Source organism: Alexandromys fortis, unplaced genomic scaffold, assembly GCF_014885135.2.
Source record: "Alexandromys fortis isolate MF-2015 unplaced genomic scaffold, M_Fortis_MF-2015_v1.1 scaffold_29, whole genome shotgun sequence".
Taxonomy (NCBI): domain Eukaryota; kingdom Metazoa; phylum Chordata; class Mammalia; order Rodentia; family Cricetidae; genus Alexandromys; species Alexandromys fortis.
Window position 1 is genome coordinate 3,192,573 of NW_026067891.1, and position 21,316 is coordinate 3,213,888.

At 53.1% G+C, this 21,316-nt stretch overlaps 2 protein-coding genes across 3 annotated transcripts; both read right to left on the reverse strand.

The window, feature by feature from the left end:
* Nucleotides 1-114: 114 nt before the first annotated feature.
* On the reverse strand, nucleotides 115-10,936 carry LOC126497770 (mesothelin-like protein). Its single transcript, XM_050135947.1, has 15 exons — nucleotides 10,894-10,936; nucleotides 9,956-10,076; nucleotides 8,791-8,911; nucleotides 5,157-5,242; nucleotides 4,879-5,005; nucleotides 4,611-4,801; nucleotides 4,172-4,262; nucleotides 3,834-3,979; nucleotides 3,306-3,489; nucleotides 3,079-3,234; nucleotides 2,868-2,995; nucleotides 1,686-1,816; nucleotides 1,460-1,554; nucleotides 841-1,090; nucleotides 115-341 (listed from the first exon to the last, which is right to left on the reverse strand). The coding sequence occupies exons 1-15, from the start codon at nucleotides 10,934-10,936 to the stop codon at nucleotides 115-117; spliced, it is 2,097 nt and encodes a 698-aa protein (XP_049991904.1).
* A 6,504-nt stretch (nucleotides 10,937-17,440) lies between these two features.
* Nucleotides 17,441-21,108, reverse strand: Rpusd1 (RNA pseudouridine synthase domain containing 1). 2 transcript variants are annotated; one of them, XM_050137329.1, is made up of 6 exons: nucleotides 21,010-21,108; nucleotides 20,447-20,635; nucleotides 20,192-20,315; nucleotides 19,955-20,057; nucleotides 19,714-19,815; nucleotides 17,441-18,509 (listed from the first exon to the last, which is right to left on the reverse strand). In XM_050137329.1, exons 2-6 carry the CDS (start codon nucleotides 20,626-20,628, stop codon nucleotides 18,100-18,102), a joined length of 921 nt encoding a protein of 306 aa, XP_049993286.1. In that variant the 5' UTR covers nucleotides 20,629-20,635; nucleotides 21,010-21,108; the 3' UTR covers nucleotides 17,441-18,099. The 2 variants fall into 2 exon arrangements, with proteins under 2 accessions (XP_049993286.1, XP_049993294.1); XM_050137337.1 differs by having other exon boundaries at nucleotides 20,447-20,657; nucleotides 21,010-21,101.
* Between the last annotated feature and the right edge of the window lie 208 nt (nucleotides 21,109-21,316).

Genomic DNA, 21,316 nt, shown 5'->3' on the forward strand with positions numbered 1-21,316 from the left:
GTGGGCAGGTTCTAGCTCCTTCTGGGCCCAGGTCCTGGGAGCTGAGGTGTGTGCCAGAGCCGGTCTCCTAGGATGGGGAACAGAGCAGGTCCCCTGAGACCTGGGACATATACTTCAGCCTAGGTGGGTGTCTTGTTCCATCTGGCAGCTCTGCTGCTTCTGTATCTGATGTTCAGGGGTCCGACCACTCGGGGTCAGCACCAGTGGCAGTGTCCAGGGTCCTAGTGTCCTGGGAGCAGTGCCTATTGGTCCCAAAGGTGCCTGGCACAGCAGCAGCCACAAGAGGCTGGAAGGCAGAGCCACAGTGAGTGACAGGTACCCCAGGTGAACTGGAGGGCATCCTGCAGGTGGAACAAGGAAAGGACTCATTAGTCCTGATTAGAAGATACCCCAAGTCCCTTCTGTCGGCCTTCCCCTTGTAGTGGTGGTAGCTATGCGGGCCAGTGAGGACCCCATCCACAGCTGCTCTTCAGGTCCTTGCGCTTTGCTAGGCAATGAGCTATATCCCCAGCTCTCCTCACGCCCATGTATGTGTGTATGTGTATATACATACACATGCACGCACACACGTAGACACACACACACACACACACACACGTTTTCCAGGCTCATCTTAAACTTTCTCTGCAGCTCAGGCAGGTCTTGTATTCCTCCTCCTGAGTAGCTGGGATTACAACCCTGGGCCACTGGGCTTGGTTCTTGTTGAATGGGTTTGGGAGGAGGCAATTGTATCACTATAGACGGTTCAACAGGTGACACATGGCAGACGCCCTAGGAGGCAAAGGAAAGGCAGGGACAGCCAGGGTCTGCTAAGGATGGGAACAGGGATGAGGACCATACCTGAGGTGGGGGCAACACCATTATTCCCTGGCCGATTCAAGGTATGGATCAAGTCGGATGGCGGGTAGGCAGTGTTGGCGGGGGGCCTGCTGATCCCGTAGGCCAGGGTGCTGGTGTCCAGGCCCATCTCAGACAGGTCTGACATGTTCTGGCTGTGCATCCACAGGATGACGCTTGGATGGCTGCGGGCCTTCTGCAGGTCCCCCACATTCTGACCCAGCAGGTTTCTCACATTGTCCACACTCAGGTTCTGCAAACGAAGCCAGGGTTTTTGGGGGGAGGTGTACAGATCCATGGGGCGCTTTCCCCAGTCAAGGACCTAGCAAGGGGAGTGCGGCTCCCAGGACTGAGTGGGAGGACTATGAGGCACAGAGGTCACATGACATCTGCATCCCTTAGGCTTTGGAACATATGGGTCTGAGACCTGGGGTTCCCAGCTTGACCAACCCTACCCTGTCTGCCTACTACAGAGACAGACTTCGAGCCAGGCATTGTGGTGTATATCAATAATCCCAGCACTCAAGACACTGAGGCAGGAGAATTGAGTGCCAGGCCAGCCTAGGACACAAAGTAAGACCACATCTCAATAAGACAAAAGAGAGGTAGCCCCTGGGCCCACCTTCAACATAAAGGGATTGAGGTTGGTGAATGTATCAATGTCCATGGAAATGTTGGCCTGGGCCAGGTACTGAAGTTCCTTCAAGGGGGCACCACCTCGAGAGAGCAGAGATGAGGGACAGAGAGGCAGAGGACTTGTGTTGGAGGGTGACAGACAGGGCAAAGATGGGGGCGTATTAAGGAGAGGCAGAGGACTTAGGGGAGAAGAGGCATGGTTCAGGGCTCACCGAGGTAGGGGCGTATTAAGTAGTAGTATTCTCCCACAGTGCTGGCGTTCCTAAAGACCTCGTGAGCCTTGGCGAAGAGCACATCCTTCCGACTCTGAGGGCATGGAGAGATGTCCGGAGCCCCGGCCAGCCTAGGGGTAGGATGAGGCAGATGAGTAGGCTCAAAGCCCTTGCCCTGAACCGCTGAGGAGAGCCTCTACCCCTTGAAACACAATTTCTTCTTGCCTTTGTGCTGGGTGAGAGTATAAAGCCCCGAATTTAAATCCATCTGGTACTTCAGAAAGTGCCTTTATTTGGAAGCAAGAAACTCTTGGCAGATGAAATCAGAGTAGAAGATGGAAGTTCCACTGGGCTAGGTGAGCCTAACTTCCTCGTGCCCTTATGACAAGCAAGGGCTTTTGTATACAGACACACAGGTAAGCGCAAGAAAGGCCTTCCCTGCAAGGTTCCAAGTGGCCTGGCCCTGCAGACATCCTGACTTTGCACTTCTGGCCTAGAGAATATATTTCTCATTTTAAGTCACTCAGTTTGTGGTACTTCCTTTTCTTCATTTTATACTTTTTGTCATTTTTCAATATTATTTATGTGTGCATGCACATGTGTGTGAGCACTACGGTGTATGTGTGGAGGTCAGAGGACAGCTTGAAGATGTCAGTATTTGCCTTCACCCGGTGGGACCAGGGATCGAACTCGGGTTGTGAGACTTGGCGGCAAGCACTTTACCCTCTGAACCATCTTATTAACTCTCTTGTGCATGTTCATGTGTGTGTGTTCGCACATATGTGTGTGCATGTGTGCAGGCCGGGGGTTGACTTCGGGTATCTTTCTCAGTAGCAATTATTTTTGGGGACATTGGTTTGGTTCATCATTTCCACTAGACTGGTCAGCTAGTCCTGCTGGCCAGCAAGCCCCAGGGATCCTGCTGTCTCTGTTTCTCCATGCTGACATCCCAGGTGTGGCTGCCAGCTCCAGCTTTTTATTCTGTGTGCTGGAGATTGGAATTTGGGTCTGATCGCTTATACTGCACACACTTTCCTAGCTGTCCCTCTTGCCACTGGTGACATTTTCTTATAATGGTCCAGCGTGCCTCTGATAGCCTGGCTTGAACCGTTTCACCACCCCTCTGCAGCCTCGGTTTACCCTATGCCTCATGCTGTGAAGGTGGTTGACAGGGAGGCTCACCGGAACTCTGAGGGCTGGATGATCTGGATTTGCTTGAGGCTCATCCAGCAGAGACGGGAACCCCCGATGGCCACCAGAAGAGCGCCAGTAAGCTTGCCATTGTGGTCCAAGAACTTCTGTAGAACTGCCTAGAGGCAGGTCGAAGGTCAATGGGTCTGGGCAAACCAGACCAGCCAGCTTTGGCCCCATTGCCAGCCTCCGTCACCCTCACCTCTGTCTGGTTCTCCAGAGCTGCGTCCGAGGCCAGCAGGACCATCACCGTGTCTCCAGATGTGATGTTCCACTGGCCTATCTCAGCGAGGGAGTAGAGGTAGACCAGCGAGGTGATGAGATGCAGCTGGTCCTCAGGGATGCCATGCGGGTAGATCTGAAGCAGGCGGGCAGTTTAAGATGCAGCCGAGCCCTCTAGCCTCACCCCGTTATTAACCATCCACACACCTGAGCGAGCTTGGCTTTGACAACACGCTGGCACTCTGCGGGCAGTGGGTGTTGCAGTAAGGGGTCCAGGTTGGCCCTGAGCACACGTGTCCCCAGGCAGGACTCCAGCTGGGTGCAGTCGTAGTGCACCAGGAAGAGGTCATCATGCAGGGTGGCTGCTGTGATGTTGCCACGGACACAGGAGCTCCCTGTATGGTTGTGCTGATGAGCAAGCTGGCAGGCGACGGCCTGAACTGACAGCTTGCTGGCTTTGGGACCCATCTTTGATCCTAGCCTTCATTTTCTTCTTGTTTGTTTGCTTTTGAGGGGCAGAGTCTTGCTATGTATCTTGAGTTGGCCTCAAACTTAAGATCCTCCTGCCTCGGCCCCTTTAGGTGCCACCATGCCCACCCCCTTTACTTCTGATTGTAACCAGACCTTGACTTGCTCCTCATCCTTGGTCTCCAGCCAAGAGCTTGGCCCAGACTAGGCCAAAATGAGGAGTCCAGACTGAGGGAGGCATAGTGTCCCTAATACACCTGGTTGCACTGACCTGTGCGCCGCTTGAGCCTTGAGGACACCGAGTTGGCCTTGGACTCCAGGAAGTTGGTGACGAATCGCCTGGCATCGTACCTGCTCAGCTGGCCTGCCCGGTAAGCAGCCACCACACTGCGGAAGAAGTCCAAGCCTACAGCCTGGCAGGGGCAAGTATGTCCATTCCCAATCATAGGAAGGGCTGCCCTAGTCCCTCCCTCTGCCCATGGGCCATGTGCTGTGATGGGAGAACCCACGGCCACCACTCAAGGCTCAGGGTGGCTGTGTGGTGCTCATGGTCCTGGATGGACAGGTGGTACCCACAGCCAGTCCCACTCCGGGTGCCTTCCTACCTCCTGCACTTTCTCCCACAGCTGGGGGCTGATGTAGGTGGCCAGAGGTCCCAGTGCCTGCAGCCCCTCCAGGTTCCAGGATCCAGGAGGCCTGGTGCATGGGAAAGGGTTCTGAGTTGGAGTCTAACATGCTGCCCCATCCCCTAAGCAGGCGGGAAGAGTGTTCGTAGGCTCTTAATTCCTGGCCAGTGCCTACAGTCTTGGAGATTGGTACTGCCATGAACCCCAGATGGTGGAACGTACCGTTAACCCTGTGCCTCCATGCCTCAACCTGAAATTTCAGAGTCGGGCAGGACCTTGGGTCAGAATTCAAGTAACAAGACTGTAGGAAGTCATCGCTGCCATCCTGGCTTCAGACCTCAAACTCCCGCTCATCTCGAGGAAGGAACCCATCCAGCTCCCCTGGTCCCCACTCACCCTGATCCCTGGAACCACCCACCCAATTTGTGTCTTCCCACTGGCCAACAGGGTGTTGAGGGCTACAGTCTGCATGATGGTTAGCCTCGGGCATCGAAGCAGGTTCTTCAGCACACGGGGGTCTGCAGTCATGATTTGGGGTGCCTCCATGTCACATACCAGGACTCCGAGAAGCCCCAGGTCTGAGGCGCTGAGCTGCAGGTGGGGTCTCCCCTGCAGGGACGGTAGATCAGTGTTAAACAGATGGCCTGACTTCACTGCCCAATTCTGTCCTCGCCTGAGGCACCTACCAGACAGGCCAAGGCTGTGTGCTGTAGGGCAACTCTCTGGTTGGGCAAGTTGGCCAGTAGTTCTGTGTCCCCTTGGGCAGCATGGTGAATGAAGGCCCGGCAGTTGGCTTCCCTCACCTGGCTCAGACTGAGGACAAGAGGAGGGATGTCAGGGAGGCAGGATGGGGCCTCCCACCAGCCTTCCCAGTGTCTCTAGGGTAGCCCAAGACCAGAGGAGGTAGCCTCATCACAACTAGCAGGCACTTAAGCGATATGGAGGCCAGAGCAGGGGCACTCACTTGTAGAAAAGTAGGAGGTTGGGTGGGTGGAACGCAAAGTCATCCTGGAGGCCTTGCCGGGCAGCGAGGTTGGCCAAGCAGCTGAGCTGAGCAGGGGCAGAAGTTCAACAGCAGGTCACTGTCACCGTCTGTCCAGTGTGGACCGGCCCTGGTGGGATACTGCTCAGCACCCCCACCCACCTCAGCAGAAGGCACACTTTAAGAAGGAATTGGAGATTCATGTGAGGAAAAACCCCATAGTATTACAGATATGAGAAGGCAGATGGAAAAACAAGGCCGAGACAGACAGTCCTGAGAGAGGCGAATGGCTAGACCGCAGTGAAAAGCCAGAGATGAGCTGGGTGTGGTGGCACATGCTTTTAACCCCAGCACTCTGATGCAGAGATGCAGGTGGATCTCCGTGAGCTGGAAGCCAGCCTAGTCTACAGAGTGAGTTCCAGGACAACCAGGACTATGTAGAGACCCTGACTCAAAAAAAAAAAAAAAATCGGAAATGCTCAAATTAGATCTGCAGTCACTCAACTGTGTACAGGTTACAAAGGTCATCTAAGACGATGGCCCCACAGATATTAAATGCAGGTCAGTTTTGCCTAGAGAGTGCTGATTCTTTCCTTCTGTCCTTCCGTCCTTCTCTCCTTCACAGGGGCTTCACCGTGAAGGCTGTCTGATCGTGAACTCAAGACTCTCTTGCATACTGAGATGACAGGCATACAGTATCATGCCTGTTCTGAATACCTGTCTCCATGGCCCCATGTGGGTGTTGACAGATTCCGCCTTTCAGGGACTTGGTTCATTTCATCTAGGTTGTCACACCTGTGTGCACAGACAGACATTTCTTTACAATCCCTTTATTTGCAAGGGGCGTGTAACAAACGGCCCTTGCTTGTTTCCACTGTGAGTACTTTGTGTCTGTCTCCTCTCTGTTAGCCAGGCTAGGGGCTCTTCACAGTTTCTCAAGGGCAGCTTGTGGCATTGATGGCTTCCTTTAATCCTTTTTTGCTCCAGATTTCATCTTTCCATCTCTTCTTTTAGATTTCTTTTTTCTTTATTGTTTTTGCTTTTTCAAGACAGGGTTTCTCTGTGTAGCTTTGGAGCCTGTCCTGGAACTCCGTCTGTAGACCATCCTGGCCTTGAATCACAGAGATAGCCTGCTTCTGTCTCCCGAGCGCTGGGATTAAAGGCGCGCGCCACTGCCGCCTGGCTTCTTTTAGATTTCTATTTCTCTTCCTCCCCTGGCTTCCCGATAGGAAACTCCACCATTGAGTTCAGATATTTTCTTTTAACTTTTACATTATTTATTGATTGGTTGCAGTGGTGGGGTTGCACACATGCTGTGGTGTGCATGGGAGAGCAGAGAACAACTCGTGGAAGACAGTTCTCTCTTTCCATCTTCTGGGTCCTGGGATCAAACACGGGATCACCGGCAAATCCATTTACCACCTAAGCTATCTTGCGGGACCCACATCCTTCTCTTTCTGACACACATATTCAAAGCTGTAGTCAGCCACCGTTCTCACTGTACTCCACAGGTTCTGATACATTTTCTTCTATCTAGACAGGGCCTCATTCTGTAGCTCAGGTTCAAATTCACACTCCTCTTGCATCAGCTCCCGGAATGCTGGAGTTATGGCATATACCTGCACAGCAGGCTCTATCTTTATTTTCATTTAGCTGAGAAAGCGTCTTGATGCCAGACATGGTAGTGCACTCCTGTAATCCAAGCACTTGGAAGGTGGAGGCAGGAAGATCGAGAGAGGGCCGGGGAGGTGAGAAAGTGGTCAGGAGGACTTGCTGCTCCTGCAGAGAGCCTGAGCTTGGTTCCCAGCACTCACAGGATGGCTAACAACAATCTGTCACTCCAGTTCCAGGTGATCCGAAATCCTCTTCTGGCCCCCTTGGGCACTGCACACACACATGGTACAGAGAGATATATGTGCAGGTAAAGCACCCAAATATATCTCACTTTAAAAGAAAAATAGTTAAGGTCATTAACTCATCATACACGGTGAGTTAAAAACCAGGCTGGGATACATGCGAGAGATTCCCACCACCAGAAAAAATCTTGAGAGTTCTTTGGATCAGGTATTATTTAAAAGTGTGTTGTTCGGCTGGGCGGTGGTGGTGCACGCCTTTGATCCCAGCACTCGGGAGGCAGAGGCAGGCGGATCTCTGTGAGTTCGAGACCAGCCTGGTCTACAAGAGCTAGTTCCAGGACAGGCTCCAAAACCACAGAGAAACCCTGTCTCGAAAAACCAAAAAAAAAAAAAAAAAGTGTGTTGTTCATGGACTGAAAAAATGATTTCACATTTAAGAGCACTGGCTGCTCTTCCAGAGGTCCTGGGTTCAATTCCCAGCACCCACATGATGGCTCATAGCCATCCATAACTCTAGTTCTGGGGCATCTGACAGACTCTTCTGATCTCTTCAGGCACATGGTGTACGTACATGCATGGCAGCAAAATAGCCATACGCATTAATCTTTTTTAAAAAAGAGCGTGTGGTTCAATTTCCAAGTATTTGAGAGTTTTCCATCTACCTTTCTGCCACTGATTTCTTGTTCAAGTTTATTGTGCTGAGGGCAGACACTGGATGCTGTCTTCATTGTAAGGTGGGGGAAGGTGGATCTCAGTCAGCAATGCGTCGGTCTTGGTAAGAAGCATGTCTTCTGTTGCCGTCCACACATACCGTCTCCACATACTGACTGAGATGCTGAACAAGCTCCCGCACCTGTCCCGTCCTGACAGGCAGTGGCCATCACTGGCTGTCACATCAGATTTGCCTGTTTCTCTGCCCATTCTACCATCTGTGTCATGTGCGTCTGGACACTTTGGGGTTAGGTGCACATATGCTAAGGGTTATATTTTTTTTTTTAAAAAAAAAAGAAGAGCATTCTACACAGTTCAGGCTAACCTCCAACTTAGTGGCCCTGCCAAAGCCCCTCAAGTGCTGAGGTTAAAGGCCCGTGCCAACACGGACAGGTGATGTTGGTCAGGCAGGAGAGAGGTCAATGGACTGCAAGATCCTCCCTCACGATCCTTGGACTGGTCCACCCCAAGAAGGCACCTGTGTCCTGGATGAGCCTAGGGAAGGGCCCGAGGCAGTGGACAAGCTTGCAGTCATTTCAAGTCAAGGCAAAAGCACCTTGTAGACAGATTTGCTGGAACACACTAGAACTTCCCGACGTGGGTGCTCATGTAGATCACCCTATAAGGGAAGAGCAGCCTCAGAAGGGCCAGACTTCTTGTCATAGTGTGGCCACCAAAAAGTCACATTTTGGGGACTGGAGAGATGGCGTAGTGGTTAAGAGCACCGGCTGCTCTTCCAGAGGATCCAGGTTCAATTTCCAGCACCCACACGGCAGCTCACAACTGTCTGTGACTCCAGTTCCAGGGGATCTGACAACCTCACACCAATGCACATAAAATAAATTTTAATAAATTATTTAAAAACAGCAACAAAAGTCATATTCTAGGTGGTTTTGAGGTTGGCAGGATGACTTGGAGACAGTCCTCTGCTTCAGGGAGGCTGTGTGCCAACCCCAAGTCCTTGAAAAGCTGCCCCCTCCACCTGGATACACTCTAGCATCCTGGGTAGCCTGCAACACCCCTGCTCTCTCTGCCCTGGAAGCACTTACCTGCCAGGCTTTGAGTGGGACCCTCTGAGAAGCCAGGCTTCTGATTAGAGTGGAGAGCTCTTCCCGGGACAGCTCGCTGGCTGGCAAGCACCAAAAGTTCTGCAGGAGGGAGGTGTTGTCCCTGTATAGATGGAGGGACATGCTGGGTCCAAAGGGGGAAGAACCAGGAAGGAAGGCTTTGGCTACTGCAACGGGGACTTGATCACTCAGTTGTCTCCATGAGTGAGGGAGTAAGAGGCAGGCAATGCCTGTTACAAGTAAGGTTCTCCTTCCTTCCTTCCTTCCTTCCTTCCTTCCTTCCTCCCTTCCTCCCTCCCTCCCTCCCTTCCTTCCTTCCTTCCTTCCTTTCCTTCCTTACTTTTCCTTCTTCCTTATTTTCCTTCCTTCTCTTCCTTTCCTTCTCTTCCTTCCTCCCTTCTTCCCTCCTTCCTTCCATCCTAGAGGACCTTGCTAGGACCAGACTCTCAGCTGGATGAGGCTTTTAACATGGGTCCTGCCATCCCTTCTGGGGCTCAGACTTGGACTAGTCCTGATAGCTGCTGATGGACATGGGGTCACATACTGGATGACCATGGGCGAGGCCATCGTCTGGACCTTTCTCAGGGTGTGACACAAAACCCACCTATTAGGTGGGAGGACATCTCTGATACTGACCCAGGCTTGATTAGATCCACTTGGGATCCTGGCTGTGTTTGACCAGTCATTCATTATATTAACCGACTGGTCCATTGATGATCATCATTGATGATCAAGAAATGGGAATATTCAAGCCCAGGCCTGAGAGCTCGGGACAGAAGGAAATGACGAAGCTAAAATGATTTGGAGATAGCAATGACCTTGAAGTCCCTGGACCTGGCACAAGCAGTAAGGGGGGACGGCCTAGAGCTCCAAAGGGGAAACCTGGTGGGGGGGGGATACTGGCTGAGGTTGCAAGTCTCTGGTTGAGGCTCCTTGTGAGCATGCCCACACATTTGGCTGGCCAGAGACTTGCCTGCATATAATTGGCACTGAATGCCCAGGTCAGAGCTGGCAAACAGTACCCTGCCTGGGCCTTATGTGCAGACTCTGGACACGGTCCCTCCCCTGGGACCAACAGAGGACTCAGGACCAGTCCTCTCCATGTCCTGTCACAGAAAACAATTGGCTGGACTTGGGTTCTGCTCACCTGACCCATGTGTTGGCTTCACTAGTATTCAGCCCTCCCTTGGGGAAGCCCTTAGTCTGCAGACCAGAGCAGTGGGCAGTGAGGGACAGGAGAAGGGCGAGACCCGGACTCGCCAGGGCACCTGCAACAGAGTGGCAGTGAGAGCAGGAGCAGGGGCTCCCTGTGACTTCCTCACCACAGCCCCCCACCCCAAAGTGGAGGCCCTAGAGGTAGTTTGCAGAACCAGACCAGTTTCTGTGTAGACAGCCTGGATCTGCCCGTGGTGTGTGTCTTCTGGCACACACAGTGTCCACAAGTGTACATACATTTTCTGGCATGGGCATGTGTGTGAGTGTCTCCCTGGTTGTTACTCTGTGTACTCATAATCTGAGCACCGAGACCCCAAAACTCAGAGACAGGGGATTGGTTCCACAGTCTCCCAAGCCCTTTGTTTCTGTAGTGAGACATAAAAGGGTCTCTCAGCCCAGAAGGAGGGGTTTGTTGCCAGGGATGTTCTCTCAATACTCAGAGAAGACGCGTAGCAAAATCTCTTCTGCAGTAGCAACAGGGCCTATGGAAGACGGCTATACTCTGATGTCCTTTGTGGACCAGTCTCCTCCCTGCGTCCTTGGGTCCTGGCCTGATTTATTCTGGGACTACCAAAGGGGACTTGGGCTATGTCCTGCTGCCTATACCAGTGGAGGCTCCTTCTGGCCACAGCCCTGTCTTGTCCCCACTAGGACCCTCAGGCCTATGTTGGTGGGACCGTGTTTCCACACTAGCTGGCTCTGTGTACAGGGGACCTCACTCTCCTCCCTTCCTCCCCTTGAAACAGGTCCCCAAGTTTGAGCTCATGGAGACGGTGCGGCTAGAGCATAAAGAATCCCTACCTCTGCAGCAATGTGATCCAGAGCCACCCAAGGGGCCTAGGGCATCCCCTTAGTGAAGTGTTTTCTCACCCACTCTGGAGCCCAAGGCTGACTGCCGGAGGCTTCCGATCATCCTGGCTGGAGCGTCTCAGGGCAGGGAAGCCCAAAGGCTGTGGGTTGTAGGTCCAGGTCTAGCTGGAGATGAGGCAGGGAGTGACGCAGGTTAGCTTCACAGAAGATGGAAAGAGAGAGAGAGAGAGAAAGAGAAAGCCAGCATCAATATCTTGAGGGTGCCTGACTCTGTCTGGGGAGGAAAACAACCCCACAAACAAGCGTCTCAACGACAGGGAGTGGCAGGGGAGGGGAGCTACTGAGTCTGGCCTTTCTTATCACAGGCAGGCCCCCGGGGAACCCACAAGCGCATTGTCTCCAATTAGCAGATCTCACAAACAGCAAATCTCCCAGGCAGTGGGGGAGAGGTACCCCTACACCTTGTGGCCTAAACCTCAGACATCAGCTGTCTCTGAGATCCCCATTCTAGAAGAGGGGACCCAGCCAGAGCTGTTGGACTGCTCTGAGCCACTGACGGCCCCCCACCCTGTATGTACACTAAGATGACTTTGGGGCCCCTCTGACTTTCTGACTCTAAGTGGCCCAAGAGGCACACAGAAAGGTTACTGCCCTGTGTAGGGGCTAAAACAGGCTCAGATGCCGAGCAGCCTGAATACTATGATCTAGCTGGTGTCTTCTGACCTCACAGGTCTTACCTGAGCAGGAATGTGGTCTCTGGTAGTGGAGCTGATGTTCAGGGACCAGGGAGGAGGCTGCTCCTGACCACGCGGCCACAGGATAGGGTAGATCAGTGTTCCAGATGCCAGCGAACCAGGCTCAGGTCCTGTCAATCCTTGCAGCTGAGCCCCTGGACACTGGGCTGATGTGGGTAGAGCTGCCACGGTTTCTGCTCATCTGCAAGCCTGACCCAGTAGACAGCTTGGGACTGCCCTGCCTAGTCAATCCACTCTGGCAGTGATACCTGCCAGGCAGGCCTACGGGGAGGAGACTAGACTGTGCCAGGTGATGCTTGTAGCAACCCCTCGGGCCCTAGGCATAGCAAGCACCTGCTCTTCAGCCCCAGGAGAAACTCAGGCTGAGCTTGGGCTGAGCTCAGGGTTGGCAGGCACCCAGTATACACCCTCCCCTTGAGGCCCAGCCTTGCTCAGGGTGTGAAGGGGGGCAGCCTGAAGTCATGTGTGTCTCTGCACATAGGTTATCTCATTTTGCATATTTTGTGCATCCACCGAGCTTCCATGTGCAAGCTGTCCCCACACAGGACTTAGGCACACACAGACAAGTGTGGTGGCAGGGCGATGGCCATTCTATGGGTCCTAACGCACAGTGCCATGCAGACATGTGGGCTGTGGGCAGAGTGACCATGCAGAGAGGCATATATTGGACACCTAGTCCAGCCTCTGGATCTAGTCAGGGCTTGAAAACACCCGCCAGAACCTCAGGGACACAATCACGAGCACCAGGGTCAAGACGATAGCGTCACCAGGCAAGTCTCAAAAGTGGCCAGGTATGAGGACAGTCTGCTAGGATTTCCCAGCTGACTTGCTGGGAAAGCTGCCTCTGGGCTGAAGTGTAGGTCCTAACTGTCCCAGGCTGATCCCTGGCTCCTGGCACTGACCATGGGCCAACTTGAAGCTCTGACTTTGGAAGAGGTTATGGGGGGCAGGAAGGCTCCAGGGCCTTGAGGCCCTGAAGTATGGTTCTGGAACTACACAATCACTGTCTGCACTCAAAATACCAGGTGACCAGCAGGCCAGCTTTGCCATCCCATGTGGGACTGGCAGCTGTGGTAACAGCAGACCACGGCCCCTCAGGAGTCCCAGAAGACCTACCAGGCAGGACCTCCAATAGGTTGGAGCTCAGGTTGCATGGCTGGTTCAGGATGGGTCTCACAGGGCTCCTGGGCTTCCATCTGGACCAGTGAAGCTGACACAACGGTCTCCAGCAGCTACCTTTGGTGATAGTGAGGGGGCACTGAGGCTCAGGCATTGTAGCATGATTAATAAAAACCCAGAGACAGATATTGGGGTTCAACCTGAAGGTCAGAAAAGCAAAATAACCAGCCACTGGCTCTTACCTCTCCCTCAGTCCAAAATGGCGATCCTGCTTCCAGGATTCCTCAGAATGAGACTGAGAGCTGTCTCCTCTCCTTTTATGTTCCCCTCTAGTGCTGGGATTAAAGGCGTGCGCCACTACTGTCCAGTTTCTATGGCAAACTAGTGTGGCTACTGGGATTAAAGGTGTGTGTCACCACTGCCTGGTCTGTAAGGCTGACCAGAGCAGCTGTTTTATTCTCTGATCTCCAGGCAAGCTTTATTTATTAAAATACAAATGAAATATCACTACAATAGGTCCTCATTCTGGAGAGACAAGGCCCTGGGGACAGGTTTGGGAAAGGGTCCCAAGCATAGAACACAGGCCTACCCTGAGACCCAGCTTTAACATGAGGTCAAGGACACACTGCCAATGGTACTCTGACTCTAGTGTTGACCTGGGAACAGGTTTTGGATAAGGAGTTGTTTTTGTGTTTGTATTTGTTCTCCTGGTCTTGACTCTGTGGCCTTGAGCATGCGAGGCAAATACTCTACTATTGAATTACATGCCTGTTTTGACTCAAAAGGATGCTCTGGACACGGAGCTACCTGCCAGGAGGAGGTGTCAGGTACCTCCAGGGCTAGGTAGGCTGGAAGAGAGACTTCCCTCATTCCAGCTTGGGCAGAGGCTGTCGGTTTGGCCTCTAGGGCAGTCATAGGCCCAGGATCAACAAACGATCATACAATAGCGTCATAGCGGATGGAGTTATAGCCCATCCCTTGCTCCTGTTTATGGCTACCCGAACCCTCCCACAGCCTTGGATGAGTTCAAATCCTGCCTTTCCAGATGGGATGATGGGGACCCAGAGGGGCTAAGTGAATAGGGCACCTAGTAAGTGCTAATTGCCAGTGTGCTCTAGGCAAGGCCTGTATACACCTTGCTTGACTCTGCCTGGAGTTCTGGCCAGGCTGGCCTGTATCAGGAGGCCCCTCCAGGAAGCCTTGTCTAATCGCTCCATCCTCTGAACCTTGTCTTCCCTTTGAATCCTGCCCACCCCATACCCGCAGTATGAGGGTAGATGTGCAAAGGTGGATGCCCCATTGGGACTCTGGAACCTCAGCTGGAGGAGAGCCCACCTGGGATGGGAGCAGGGGCTAGATCACGTGGGTAGCTCCAACGGGTCCTGGGAGACCATGAGTTGGTTGGAATTTTTTTAGGCAGACATAGTTGTAGAGTGTTTTCTGGAGCAGGGCCTTGACCAGGGTTTCTTCTCTGCCATCCTTTTGACTTCTTCTGTCTGTCTGTCCAATTTCCCATCTATCTCACTCCTTGCTCCATGGCCTCAACTTTCTACCTTGTGCCAGGCCATTGTGAGTTCAGAGACCTCACCCATCCTGCACGCTGGCCATTGGTGTCCTGCCATGGTGGCAACCCATGGCTGGTGTACTGATGCTACCTAGAGCACTTGGCACCCAATTGAAGTTTGGTAGAGTCTGTGACATTCTTTTGCTCCCACTGCTGGTTTGTCCTTTGGGAGGTGGGCTGGGTCATGGAAATTGCAGAGGAGCCATGCCCCTGTCTGGTGGCCCATCTGCAGCTCCTGTGTCCTGGAGGGTGCTCTCATGGTGTTGGTCACTGCTCTGCTTCCTGCTCCAGCAGGACCATGCCTGCCATGAGGGGGTTGCTTCTTCTTTATAATCTCTCTCTCTTTCTCTGTGTGTCTGTATTTGTGTGTGTAAGTGCATGTGTTTGTGTGTGTGTATGATGTAGGCCCATATTTCTCCATGGTGTGGCAGCCAGGCTCTGAAGCCATAGGCCCCCCCCTGAGGTGGTCACGGAGCCCTGCAGACAGGCCGTCTCTGTCCTAACAAAGGGTCAGGATGCTGTTTTGTTCCTTTCTTTGTAATTTGGAGGATGCCTGATAGAGATGCTGATTCACGCCTATGTGACAGCTAGCATACAGAGCAGAGAGGTAGATGTGGACGTGACTAAAAGACATTCACCTGGTTACCTAGGAGACAGAATGCTAATGATTCTATCCCCCAGGTTATGTTTTGATAGATAAGGCTGTTTGGAGAATAAACGTGAGGAATTCTTCAGGATGTGAACTCAGGACTTCATGAGGGATCATGGAGAATCTCCCTCCCGATAAAGCCATGTGAGTTGTGTCTTTATTCCCGCGTCTCCATACTGGTCTAGAGAGAGTTTATGTTTGCGTCTGGTCAAGAGAAATAATTTAGAGTCTGGGCTAGCACCGGACCCCGACAGTATGAAAGTGCGTATGTGAGTGCATGTGTTTGTATGTATTTGAATGTGAGTGCATGTGTGTTGGTGTGTGTACAGTCCATACTACTATGTGTACTACGGTCCTGTAGTGCCTGTACTACATGTACTACGGTACTATGCCTTTAGCATACAGCCTGCACTATGAGCCAGGCAAGAAGCCTAGAAAAAAAAAAACAAACACAAACACACACACAAAGAGAGAGAGAGAGAGAGAGAGAGAGAGAGAGAGAGAGAGAGAGAGAGAGAGAGAGAAAGACACATGGGTCATCCCTGAAACAAGAATGCCAACTTGAATCAAGATTGCCCACTTTATTGTGTTCCAGAGCATCTTATATAGGGTCTCCCCGACCAATGGCCACACCCTAACTCTCAGCTGCAAACCCACCAGAAACCACTCCCCTGTCTCGTGCTCAGAGCAGCTGCAAGCACAGGATAACAAGTTGTTTTGTGCGGAGCAGCTGCAAGCCTAGAAAACAAGCTGTTTACAGGAAATTCAGGGTCTGAGGGTCCCCAGTCCCCAACAGGTGTGTGTGTGTATGTATGTGAATGTATGTGACTGCATGTGTGTTTGTGTGTTTGTGTGAGTGCATGTGTTTGTCTGTGTATATATGTGTAAGTGTGTGTGTGTTTGTGTGTGTGTGCACACGTGTGTGCAGATCAGAAGACAGCCTTGTCAGGGTTAGTCCTTGCCTTGCCTCTTCCACCTTGAGACAGTCCTTTACAGTCCACTGTTGTGTACACGGCAAGCTGGCCCATAAGCTGAGTCCCCGTCCCCACCTCCCATGTCACATGTAGGAATTTGGGACTGTGGGCCACCATGTCTGGCTCTATGTGGGTTCTGGGGACCAAAACTCAGGTCTTCAGGTCTTCACATTTCTGCAACACATAACCCACAGAGCCATCTCTCCAGTCTCTCTCTCAAAACAACAACAACAACAACAAAAACAAAAAAACAAAACAAAACAGGGTCTCTTGGTTAGGGCTTGCCTCCAACTTGTTCTGTAGCCAAGGATGTCCTTGAACTTGGGATCTTCTTGCTTCCAACTCCCAAGTGCTGGGATTGCAGGTGTGCAGCACGCACCACAATGTGAAGGTTTTTTGGTTTGTTTGCTTGCTTGATGTACGGCTGGGATTGGAGCCCAGGGTCTGTGAATGCTAAGCTGAACTGCATCCCCAGCCTTGTTTCCTCTTCAGAATGGGAAATCTTGCCTTTGGTGGCTTATGGAAGCTGTGGCCTGGACTCTCAGAGGCAATGACTCTTTCCTGTCTGAAGACTGCGCTGAGATCTCTGGTGTGTGCCTGTCAGCGCTGAACTTCTTGAGGGAAGCCTTTTGGGAAGTCTTGATACATCCTGCCTGAGGTCTGGCAGGGAAGGACCCCTGAGAACTGCAAAGGTTTGAAGTTGGCTCAGCCCCTTTCCCTACAGATCACAAGTGCAGACACACCAGTGACAGCACTCAGCAGTGCCCCCGTGTGGTGATAACAGGAATGACAGCTGTTGAACTGAGAGCAGGGACTTTGGAGTTGTCTGCCATGGGGAAATGAACTTCCAATGCCTGAGTCTGCAGAGACATCCCTCCAGCCCACCACTATGACTAGGCCTTGCTGAGCGAGGGTCATCCTGAGGCTGAGGAAACGGGAAAAGACCTGTATTTCCCCGGAGAGACAAAGAAGCACATGAGTGGCCATTGAGGGCTCAGTGGGGGTGGGTATAGCTTCCCAATCGACTCCAAGCTCCCCTTTTGCAGACTGGGAAACTGAGGCACAGGAAGCAGAAAGCAACTGGCTCCAGTGGCTTCTGGTCTGGCCCATCATGGCAGCTGTAGACCATACAGACTGCAGGGACAGTCCAGGAGACACACTGCAATGGGGAGGGACTGAGCAGGAGCCAGGTGACCTCAGAGGGAATGCTGGCTTTGTGACATCCCTCCCATGAGCACTGGGACTCTGGACACTTAGGCTATAGCCCAACATGGACAGTGGCTCTTCTACGGACCCTGGTTGAAAGTTGTCGTATATAATAATGCTTTTAACTGGGAAGGGCCCTCTGGGGACTGGGTGTATGACCCAACTAAGAACCCCCAAGCTATAAGCTTCTCATTGCCTATGGGGTGAGGAAGGGCAGCATCCATGCATGCCCTTAAGGTCTACAGTGGGTTCTGCTAAGTGGTCATGGGATAGAGGTCGGCCAGATTCAGCAACGGTAAAGGGTACCCCATTTCAGATACACTCGTGGTCACTCTCAGGGTTGATCATTGAACATTTATTCTTCATCTAGACCCTAGCTGTAGCGGAGTGGTGCTGCGGCCATGTTGTGGTGGATGGGTGAGGCCCCGAAGGCTCCCAGGAAAGGACCCAAAGGCCGACACTGACACACTATGGCTGTGTAGAAGCCAGGCGGGTGGTGACATGGCAGAAGCTCCAGTCAGAAGCCCATGGAGCAGAAGCAGCATCCACGCCAGGCTTGGAGAGATGGGCATGCGTGGAGGACACCTCTGTAGATGCCCAACACAATCCCATGCATTGGGGCCAAATGCTGGATGCAGGCAGAGGAGATGAGGCCCTGGCAGAGATGAGCAAAGGCACATGACAGTGGCAGGCAGCAGGAGGCAAGTTAGGGGCTGCACGTGACCGACTCCGGCTAGGCTAATGCCAGGATAGCCCTCCTCAGGCACCATCCTGGAGGGGTGGGGCCCAGGAGGATCCTGGCTTTGCCCCTCGTGGCTAAGGGCTTGGGCAAGCCTGGGGTAAAGCTTAGGAGGCAGGAAGCTGTTCCAGGAGGAAATTCCCTGGAAGAAAGCTGAGAGAAAGACTTGCCTACTGGACATCTGTCCCACAGGCCGAGCGCCATGTCCTCTAGCAATCACGGCCTCCTAGCAGCTTTCAACCCCCAACGCCCGGAGACCCTCAGTCGTCTGGCTCTAGTGTCCACTCTGACAGCCACTGCAGGCACGATGCTCGCTGTGCCTCCGTCTCAGGAGGGGGTCGACCTGGCCTGGGCAGTGGGGTAGAGGGGCTGCAGGGCCTCTGCACTCCATCCATAGGGTTGGGGTCAGGGTCAGTCTGTAGAGCTTGTATGAGCTGTTCAAGGGGCTGAACGCAGGTATGAGGACTCCAGCAGGCATCAAGGGCGGGCACGAAGGGGTCAGGTGTACAGGCCTCTACGCGCTCAGCCTGTGTGGGGATGCGCAGGTAAAAGGCGTGCAGCATCATGCGGAAAGGTTGGTCCTCCTGGTCCTCAGCCTGTCCGTAAGTTAGGTCACCCACGATAGGGTGGCCAAGGGCACTGCAGTGTACGCGTAGCTGGTGAGTCCGGCCTGTGGGGTCAGGGGATGGAGGTCAGGCTGGGATGAACCGTTCTTTGTCGCAATCCCTACCCCTCTCTCAACAGTATCCAGCAAGTTCTCTGGGGTGGTTTTAGAGTAGCGTGGCAGCCCCTTGCGTTTTTGCTCTGCAGTGCTGGGGTTTGAATCCAGAGCCTTGTTCCTGCTAGGCAAACATTCTACAGCTAAACTGTACCCCAATACTTTCTCCACCTAAATTTTTTTAAAGTGCATTTTAACTGTGTGTGTGTGTGTGTGTGTCTGCATGTGGTTGTATGCTACAGTGTACAAATGAAGAAGACAACTTCTAAGAGCCTCTTCTCTCCTTCCACCATGTAGGCCTGGGACCAAACCCAGGTTTTCAGGCTTGGTGGGGCAGGCACCTTTACCCACTGAGCCATCTCCCCTGGCCCCCATTTTTTTCTTGAGACCAAGTCTCATGTAGCCCAGGCTGGTCTTGAACTCTATATGTAGCCAAGGATGGCCATGAACTTCTGGTCTTTCTGCCTCTACCTACAGAGTGCTGGAATTACGTGCATATACCACACCTTGTTTACCCCATCTCCCCCCCTCTCCCCCGAGACAGGGTTTCTCTGTAGCTTTGGAGCCTGTCCTGGAACTAGCTCTTGTAGACCTTGAACTCACAGAGATCCACCTTCCTCTGCCTCCCGAGCGCTGGGATTAAAGACGTGTGCCCGGCTCCCATCTTCTTTTTTAAAGAAAGAATCTCCTAACAGGCAGTGGTGGCGCATGCCTTTAATCCCAGCACTTGGGAGGCAGAAACTGGTGGATTTTTGTGAGTTCAAGACGACACAGAGACACCCTGTTCCAAAAAAAAGGAAATAAATAATCTCATGAGTAGCCTATAGATCTGTGCCACCAAGAAGGGTAGGGCAGGGTGGGACAGCCCTCGGTACAGGATCCATCATATCCCTTGCTACGAATTAGATGTTGGGACTCAGGACAAGAGATTGGGCTGGGGGGCCATTGGTGGGGGCACAGTCATGGAGACACTTGGTCTAGCTAGTGAGCTCAGTTAAACCGTCAGGGTACGTGTAGGCACCAGCAAGGATCTTGATCTTGCTATTGGCTCTGCCCACATACCTGGTATAGACCCAGGCAGGCCACAATGGCTACACCTCAAGATCCTTTCTTGTATGACCAGATTCCTGCCCTCCCTCCCCGACCCTGGACACACCTGTGAGTGGCTTCAGCAGCACTTTGGACACAGGGTCACCAGCATACAGTCCATGTTCCAGGACTAACAGCTCTGTGAGACTTGGCTTAGGGTTTTCGCAACCTGGATGCAAAGGCAAACACGGTGGTCAGCTGGGCCAGCCCCAGGCTTGAGTCAACTCCAACCACACCTGTCTGGCTCTTGCCATCCACGCAGGGTTCAGCCTGGAGACATGCCCGTGCCCCCATCCCAACCATTGTACCGTGTGTGCCCTCGATGCACATGGTGTGGGTCCGCCCCTCTGTACTGTTCCTGCCAATGGCATAGCTGATTGTCACCTGGCTTTCCTGGATATGGCCCCGGACCTGCCGAGCAAGGACATCACATACAGCTCACAGTGCCACAGGGCTGATATGGAGCTTGGGTTAAAGGGAGCTGCTGGTGTAGGCTAGGAGCCTTGGGTCCCCATACCGCATCCTAAGAACTAGCTAGGACTTACCAGTGCCAGGTAGGCTTTGGTGACTCGCCGCTCCTTGAAGCATTTATAAGCGCTGCCTGCAGCTGCTTTATTTAGGGCCACGCAAAGCGCCCCACTGGTGGAGAAGTCCAGCTGGTGGCAGAACCTGGGAAGGGGCAGAGGGGCAGCAGTGGCTGGACCCTGCCGTGTTCTGGCTAGCACTTTTGTGGCAGTGTCCAGTGTCCCAGAAACCTCTGGAAGGATGCTGCAGTGGGGTTCTCTGTGTTGGCTGTGTACCTGAACCCATAGCAGGTGTCAGGGTCAGCCAGCTCTGGGAAGTGGTGCCGCAGCTGCTTCTGTAGGGTCAGGGTCTCCCGCCAGGTCTTGCTATCAATGCGCAGATCCCAGTGCTTGTTCACCACCAGGAAGTCGCTGCTCTGGTACGCGATGGACAGATTTTCTATGCTGCCAGGCTCCATGGTGGGGCTGCACGCAGGTGGGAGTGAACCTGGGGTAGGAGGGTGCCTGACCTGGACCTCAAGCACTGTGCACACTTACTGGAACCCTTTAAACCTTCCAAGTCAGGGGTGTCACCTCGGGAATCGGAGTCTGGACAAGGTCAGACGATTCTGACTTGTCCTGGACTCAGGGTGAGGGAGCTCTCCCTGACCCAAATCTGAATTGACAGCCTGGTTGCCCAGTTCACCCCTACACACTAGGTTATGAACTTTCCCTGAGTAGGCAAGGAAGGGGACAGGGGCTGCTGAGTCCTGATTGGCACTGGACCACCCAGGACTGCAGGCGGTCCCTAACTTGCCTCCCACCAGCCAGTGACCACAGACGGACCCTTTAAAACTTACCTGAAAAAGGATCCAGGGGCAGAACGCCACTTCTCAGCCCTGCATCCAATCCGGCTTCTCCACAATAGGAACCAGGTCTTGGCCTGGCTGGAGCGCAGCCCCGCCCTCACCCCGCCCACTCCACCTACTGATGGATGGCCATACTGGCCAATGGTATTCCTGGCACGGGACTCCGCCCACTGAAGGATGGAGAGGCCTCTCCAGGACGGTCTGCGCACGCACCTTCTTAGCCCCACCTATTTCCCCGCCTCCCGCACGGACGGATGGCTGAGCAGACCAATAAAAATCATTCTTGGCCCTCCGCTTC